At 31.8% G+C, this 8,094-nt stretch overlaps 1 protein-coding gene across 3 annotated transcripts; it reads left to right on the forward strand.

The window, feature by feature from the left end:
* The first annotated feature begins 550 nt into the window (after positions 1-550).
* LOC114390128 (probable prolyl 4-hydroxylase 10) lies at positions 551-6,936 on the forward strand. Of its 3 annotated transcripts, XM_028350811.1 has the most exons (8): positions 551-885; positions 971-1,058; positions 2,925-3,022; positions 3,128-3,225; positions 5,580-5,709; positions 5,809-5,996; positions 6,109-6,198; positions 6,645-6,936. In XM_028350811.1, exons 1-7 carry the CDS (start codon positions 674-676, stop codon positions 6,180-6,182), a joined length of 888 nt encoding a protein of 295 aa, XP_028206612.1. In that variant the 5' UTR covers positions 551-673; the 3' UTR covers positions 6,183-6,198; positions 6,645-6,936. The 3 variants fall into 3 exon arrangements, with proteins under 3 accessions (XP_028206612.1, XP_028206611.1, XP_028206613.1); XM_028350810.1 differs by lacking the exon at positions 6,645-6,936 and having other exon boundaries at positions 6,109-6,281; XM_028350812.1 differs by lacking the exon at positions 6,645-6,936 and having other exon boundaries at positions 558-885; positions 974-1,058; positions 6,109-6,366.
* The last annotated feature ends 1,158 nt before the right edge of the window (positions 6,937-8,094 follow it).

Here is an 8,094-nt window from a genome sequence, read left to right on the forward strand (position 1 = left end):
TCACTAAAGAAAGACAACTAAAATTGGAGTTGGATGAAAATATTTTTGTGAAACATAATCCTTCAAAGTTGGCATGAAAATTGTCTTCGAATTCCCTGATCTAATAATTAACTATGTTTTATTTTGATCATATTTATGAATTAAGTTTAATATTATTTTAACTTTTGTTAATATTTGTAAATTGACACTTTATTTTATGGGCGTGCTTGTGTTACAAACAATCTCTCGAACATTATGACTTTGTTAATTAACCGTCTCTTATATAATAGTTGTTTTACTATGTGTTGATCATAAATTTTTTACTCATATTCATTTTTGTTCTCAATTAGTTATACATCATAGTATTGTTGAGTGTTATAACGACATAAATATAATTATAGCCGCGGAGCGACCCGTGCGTACATAAGGGGTCCCGTACGTCTTGATACAAAAGGTCCATTCGAAGCGTAGAAATGTTTATTCTTCCAATTAATAATAATATTCCAACAAGGAAAAGGAAAACCAGGCACGCAAACGGAAGCAGAGCCCACAGAACAGAGGCCAAACAAAAACCAATAAAAAAAAGTCTTTCTCTTCTTCTGTTTCCTTCATTCTATTCAATTTCAAGTCTCACCAGTTGAACATTGTTCTCTTCCTCTCGCATTGCACAATTGTTTCACGATCACCAACACAAATGGTGAAAGCGAAGCAGTCTCAGGTGTGGCTTCGGAAATCATGGTGGAGGGTGTCGTGGCCGGGGACGCTGACGCTGCTGCTGCTTCTGACGTGCTCGTTTCTCATTCTCATTCCACTTGCTCTCCGCATTCTCTCCACTCCCCATGTCAACTCCTCCTCTGCTCTCTCCAAACCCAACGATCTCAACTCCGTCCCTCGCAACACTCACGTGTATGTGAACTCTGTTTCTCTCTGCCTCATTCACTTCCATTTCGTTCGCTTTCTCTGATCTTTTTTATTTCTTTTTGAGCTGAAGCAGCAGCGAAGGTGAAAACAACCGGGTAAAGCGGTGGGTAGAAGTAATGTCCTGGGAGCCGAGAGCTTTTCTCTATCATAACTTTCTGGTCAGTTTTTTTTTCCTTTCATGCCTGTGGCTCCCTATTTAGCTTTAATTGTAATCCAATTTCAATGGTGTAATGGGTTTTGTATCTCCATAAAACGGATACGATAGATTAGAAGAGAAAGTATAATAATAAAGACAAAAATTAGATATAGTTTGTCACTTTACGTTGTTTGTTCTTTGATTAGAATTGCATTATAAATTATAAATGTTTGTATAAAAGATTAGTATATATTTTTTTTATCGATAAATATTAATGATTAATTTATTAACTTTTTTATGAGAGGGATTTGAATTCGGTATTCTTTTCTTTCTTCTTCTCTCTTTAACAGAAGTCAATTTTATAAATTCGATTGTATGTAATTGAAGTGAAAATCTAATTTTAAATGAAAAATAATACTAAAAACATTTAAAAAATTGCACCTAAGTTTTGCTCTGAAAACAACAATAATGAAGTCTATGTGGAGGTTATCTAAATGATATATAGAGCTTTTGATTGGTTGTTCCTATAGGTACTTTGCTCAGGCAAGAATTTGTCATTGTTAATGATCTTGTGCTTGTCATTGGATTTGTACATGTTAGACTTGTTAAGCAGGGATGTGGGTCTAGTTTGTCTGAGTTTCTAGAAAATTGTGAGGTGGAAAGTGTGAAGGAGAGTAAAAATGGAGTGATATGGCAGATAGTACGGAAGGTTTGGGTGTTTATTTATCGATGCTCAATAAGGGAGTTTGAAATCTTTTTAAACTCACTTTTTTATAGTTTTTTTTTTGGGGGGGATAAGCAATGATATTGATTTAGGTAAAGGGGTACCAAACCCATATAAAAAAAACAAGCAGCACCAAAAGTGAGGTTAGTAGCTATTTAGTGCCACCTACATTCCTGCACGGTCTTAGATAGATACTAACCACCCCTTACATCAATAATATAATTTGTATACCACAATAATCACCAGTTTGGGAAACACAACTCAGCTATCTTTCATGCATAAGACTGGGTTGATGTTCCACGGCATAAAAGACGAATTAAAAAAGATTTATCTTTCCCTTTCAGCCAAGACCACACAGTGAATAAATAGTGTTGCTTCAAAGCTTCCTTATCAAAAGATTTATCATGAAAGACACATTGATTTCTAAGATACCACGAACACCACACAAGGAGCCTCCGATGGTCAACATAGGACTATCCAGTTTTGCATGCATGTTGCCAAAAATATTGAGTAGCTTGTGGCGGGATCACCGTAATCACCACCTCCAACCGATACTCTAATGAAACCTCCATCATTTTTGGGCAGGAAAAGAAGACATGGTTGGCATTCTCCTCCTGTACAAACAAAAAGGACAGAAACTGTCATGGTTAGATAACATGACATCCCTCTTAATCAAAATGGACTTGGTTGGCAACTGATCCATGAGTAACCACCACACGAAAATTGTGACTTTTGTAGGTATTTTGAGCTTCCACAGGATAGAGTATATGGCATTATCCTCCCCCCAACTCACTTTTATCGTATTGGAGGAGTAATAAAAAAATTATGAAGTGAAGTACAAATAGTGTTTCACTTTGAGCATTCCCACATTTTTCTTATACAAAACAAGCATCAAGAATTTTCATTACAAATGTTCTGTTTATCCTTTTCCACTTGCAAGCCCGCGCCGTGATCACCAAAGGTGAAGTTTTTTACTTATTTATAGTCATGGTTTAGGAAATATTAGAAAAAATGGACTACCTAGGCTCACTTCTCTAAGTTATTGAAACGCGGTGTTATTCTAAATGGTTATACTGTGTTTAAGGCCTGTGTGCTCAATTGTAGTACTAATATTTCAGTGTCTCCATCTTGAAATACTGAAATTTGGCTGATTAATCTTCACAGACCAAGGAGGAATGTGAATATCTAATTAATACGGCCACACCAAACATGCTAAAGTCACTAGTTATTGATAATGAATCTGGAGAGGGTATAGAAACCAGGTTGGATAATTTCCTCCTTTATACTTTTCTGTCAAGTGTCCTTTGAGTTCATTCAATATTGAAAATAAGTATCTAATTATATTTACTTTTTTCTTTTGCATTCAGCTATCGGACAAGCACCGAATATGTTGTGGAAAGAGGAAAAGATAAAATTGTGAGGAATATTGAGAAGAGAATAGCTGATGTTACTTTTATACCCATAGGTATGTACTTTCTGCCTTTTGCCAGTTTTTCACGAGTTTTAATTGTTGATAAAACTAAGGATTCATTGCTTTTGTTAATTTTTTTTGCTTCACTTATGTATTAAAGTAAATAATGAGTGCCAAGAAGGCCATCCTTGCCTCCTGTACCCAAAGTTTCATGAACCTCCCTGGTTCCCCCTTGTGATTTAGAAAAGTCATAAAATTTGGGTTGTAACCCTAATAAAATTAAGAATAATATATACTTTAGGGAATAAATTTTTAAACTTTCATATTTACATTAAAAATACAATAATTTAATATAATAAGTTTAACTTTGATTGATATACAGAATTTTTTTACACTATTTGCAACGTCACCAAAAGAGTTTTATATTTAAGGTATGAGACCCTCTTATGTTTCAATGATGTCGAAAAATTGCTAGTGCACGGTATCGTTCAGTAACAATATCGTTCTTTTCACAGGGACAGTGTACTTTGTTAAGTGAAATTACAAATTTAAATAAAATTAAAATGAATTAATGAAAAATATTTTAAATAAGAATTGCTTGTGGGAAATTGTGAAATGTAAGATCAATAATAGAGAATGAAAGCGATTTATAACGATTAAAATTCAAGTTGTTAAAAATTTCTTGGATCGGATTTCATGCTATGAAAATAATAATTAATTAAATTACCCTTGCACTCTTGGGAGTTCCTATTAAAGATAAATTAACTTAAGATAACATTCATTCTTTCTCGGGACATACAGTGTATCTAACCAAATTGATTCCTACTCTCATGAAGACCATGTTTAATTAGATCCTGTAAACACCTAAGTTCCTCTAGGAGCTTAATCTACTCTCCTGGTTCTACACCTAAGTTCCTTCCTTTAGTTCCGAAATCATGGGTTCAGCTCTCACAGTACTTCCCCAAATCCCTATGATTAATGCAGGCCAATTTCATTCAACATAAATAAAGCAATAGAAAGGAATCAAAGAGAACAAGAACAACACAAGGATAGCAAAAAATTAATTCATCAGATGTTCATACGCTATGCCCAACCCTAGAAACAAAAAGGAATACTCAAGAAGATAACAAAACAGAAGATGAAGAGGATCAAGATTCTAGCTCTCTTCCTAGCCATCAAGCATCACAATGTGAAACTCGATCTATCCTAATGTTCAGTAGGGTATTTAAAGTTAATGGGCTAAAATGTTCAGGCCTAAATACAAATACAAATCTTAAAAATAATTAAAATTCACGTAAGTCACCCGTCACAATTGTTATCCATATCTCACGACCATGATCCATGTTTTCGCAAGCCGACGATTAGGATAGAATAAAAGTTTGGCACTAGTCACGGTTGTGATCCATATTGCGTACTCCAACAATGTGAGTAATAGGTGTTAACTGTATCTCAAAATTGTAAGACTTCTCAAGGCATCTACAAACTCCAATGATCCATCTCAATTTCTCGAAATGCCTCACTAAGTTGCAAAAAGTGGCCTTCTACTCTGAAATTGGTACCTAAAAATACAGTAACACCTAAAGCGCAACCAATTCCATCAAAGATAGAAAAGTAGAGAAATTAACTAAAACTAAGTCCTAAACGCCACAATGTACAAATAAAACTAAATGAAATGCAATGCAAATGGAATATGAAATGCTACGAATCAGGTAACATATAATTGGATGACAATTTCTTAATAATTGGGTGATATTTAAGGTAACATTAGAATTCATAAAATTAATGATTGCAATTTAAAATATTTTTAATTGCTTAAATGGTCAATCAATCACTTTAGTTTGTGAATTATGCATTTGTCTTTAATGAATATTTTTGTCAGCATGATACTAACTTCTGTGAATTATTTGGAGTTCAAGTTGTCTATGTGCTTCATTATTCGGCTTAAAATTCTTTGTGCATTTCTAGGCTTTTCTTCCCTTTATGAAAAGGAAACAAAAATCATGCAAAAAAAATCCTTGAAATCACATCAGTGATGAGATCAATATTTTTTTAGCTACTAATTTGCTTTATGAAATTGAAATATTAATTGAATGGATATGTAAAATTCTAGATTATGCTTCTTTTTTCAATGAGATATGTTTGAATTTGTATCAAACCTAGACATTGTCATTCTTGGACGTTTTGCCTTTGCTTTGTTTAAAGCAATGGACCGTCGTGTTGTCTGACTATTTACTCCATTTATATATGAAGTGCAAAAGATAAGAGATATTTTAAAACTAATTTTCCACCAAGCAAACAAGATGGAACTTGTTTAGTTCTCTTTGCCTTTTGGATGATGCTTAGATACTATGTTATTTTTCATTATACACTTAAAAACCACTATATAAGTTGTATCCCACGATATGCAGAGCATGGTGAACCACTTCATGTTATCCGTTATGCAGTAGGACAATATTATGAACCTCATGTCGACTACTTTGAGGAAGAATTTAGCCTTGTGAATGGGGGTCAACGGATAGCAACAATGTTGATGTACCTGTAAGTGACTTCAGTTGCCTCTTATTTGTTAACCTCAATTTGTGTTGGATATGAAAACAAATGCTCATGCAGTCCAATTTTTGTATTCTAATGATACAGTTCAAATGTTGAAGGAGGGGGTGAGACAGTGTTCCCAATTGCGAATGCAAATTTTAGCTCTGTGCCTTGGTGGAATGAGCTTTCTGAATGTGGACAAACAGGACTTTCAATTAAGCCAAAAATGGGTGATGCTTTACTTTTCTGGAGCATGAAGCCTGATGCAACTTTAGACCCATTGACTCTTCATCGTTAGTTGCTCTTTTTATTTATTTATTATTTCTTAGTTGTGCTATGTTTAGAAGGTTTCGATTTTAGAGTAGATAAATTAACAAGCATATCTATTTTTATGATAATTTTCAGGTGCTTGTCCAGTGATTAAGGGTAATAAGTGGTCATGTACCAAATGGATGCATGCCAACGAATACGAAACTTAAATAGGCATTACTATAGGTATCTATCTCCCATTACTTGTTCTTACTGTATTAACATAAATATAACTTTGCAGTTAAGGTTAGACAACAATGTTTATTTTACAATGTTTCACATTACTGTTAATTGAGACGGTTGTACATGCCAAAAATATGTTAAGAGTGCGTTTGAATAAAGAATTTTAATTGATGAAAGTAATATATTAAAGAATTTAAATTTTTATAATTTAAAATTCATTGTTTTGATATTTTTTTATGAAGAATTTAAATTTTTGGAATTTTAAAATAGGATTTTAAACAACTAAAAATGTGAAATTTCAATTTCCTTATAAAAGGTGAGAAATTGAAATTTTCTTCTTAACGAAAGAATTTTCTAAAACATTTGCATATTTTCTTTATAATTTTCATCTTCTCTTCCACCCGAAAGTTTCTGAAATCTTATTCTCGAACTTGCGACTCTTCCCTCAGGCGACGATCCTCTTCTTCAAGAAACACCGTTTGAACTCGTGGAGCATTGATCGAGTGTGGGCATAGGGGGACACATAGAAATGCATCCGCAAGTCAAGGGAGCAGCCGTTGCTATCTATCATGCGACGGAGGTGCTCGCCGGCGCGAAGGGACTGAGTCATGCCTTGTGTCGTTGACTAAATGTTGTGGTCGAGTGTGGTGGTGTAGGCCATCTTGTCGCGATTCTCCTACGACTTCCTATGCCGCATATTATTCTTGTCTTTGGAAGCACACCAATCATATATTTTCTCATCTTTACATTTATTTTCTTTCACTCTCACAATTTTAATTTTTTTTATTCAAACATAAAATTTTGAAAATAAAAGAATTTCAATTGAAATATTTAAAATTCTTAGAATTTAAAATTTCTCATAATTTAAAATTTTTTTATCCAAACACACTCTAAGAGTGTTTTTTTTTTTTGTATTTTCTTCCTTGTTTCCTTTATTTCATCATTTTCTTTATTACGAACAATTATTCCCAGGATCGGTTCGAAGGTGGATGGTACAGGATCCACAACTAAAATAGGCTAAAAAATAAATAAAAAATATATAGTCATGTAATAATTTTTTTTAAAAATTATTTAAACTTTTATGATTAAATTAAAATTATTATTTTATTTCAAGATTTCTTTTGTTTAAATAAAGATGTTTAATCTTATTAAAAAGTATTATTATATTAGTTGTTAGTTTCTTTTTTATGTATTATATTCATAAGTTTATATTTAATTGATTTTTAGCTCATAATGGCATATTAACGTGTAATTGATTTATAATAATAGACTTAAATTATTTATATTTTTAACAAAATAAGAAACACACAAAATCTCAAATTATAAATGAATAAAACTAAATATTAGTATATTAATAAAAAACTACATATAATATTTAATATGATATGATATTTTGTCAATGATAGATAATAATCAAACTAAATCATTTTCTTCCATAAGAAAAATATATAATTAAATTAAATTATGAATATATAAATAAAATTAAAATTATTAAAAATTTGATGAATTTTTGGTCCGCTTGTCTATTCTATCTTTTACAAGAAAGGAAATAAGGAGAGTCAAACTTTTCACATTCTCTTGTCATCCCTATGTATAAATATTTATATTGAATAAATACTTTAGAATAAATTGAACAAAATAAATAATAATATAATAGTAAATTAAATAAAAGACTTGATATATCATTTTAAGATTTATTAAAAAAATCTTAAAACTATGTTACTCCATAATGTAACCATGCCATTTTTAATAAAAATATTATTTTTCTTATATTATATATTTTTATATTTTCAAATACATAAATATAAAATAATCAATTTAATTTCGTGTGAAACATATTAATAAAATAAGTGTCTTTCTCAACCTTGTTTGAGAGCTTTGTTTCCACTGCCACGGTTG

This window comes from Glycine soja, chromosome 16 (assembly GCF_004193775.1).
Source record: "Glycine soja cultivar W05 chromosome 16, ASM419377v2, whole genome shotgun sequence".
In the NCBI taxonomy this organism is placed as follows: Eukaryota; Viridiplantae; Streptophyta; class Magnoliopsida; order Fabales; family Fabaceae; genus Glycine; species Glycine soja.

What these genes read in the sequence shown, in the direction of transcription:
- LOC114390128 (XM_028350811.1), top strand. Translation starts at nt 674, where the DNA reads ATGGTGAAAGCGAAGCAGTCTCAGGTGTGGCTTCGGAAATCATGGTGG. An exon ending in GGAGAGGGTATAGAAACCAG is followed by an intron (nt 3,023 to 3,127) that starts GTTGGATAATTT and finishes TTTTGCATTCAG; the next exon opens with CTATCGGACAAGCACCGAAT. An exon ending in AGACCCATTGACTCTTCATC is followed by an intron (nt 5,997 to 6,108) that starts GTTAGTTGCTCT and finishes GATAATTTTCAG; the next exon opens with GTGCTTGTCCAGTGATTAAG.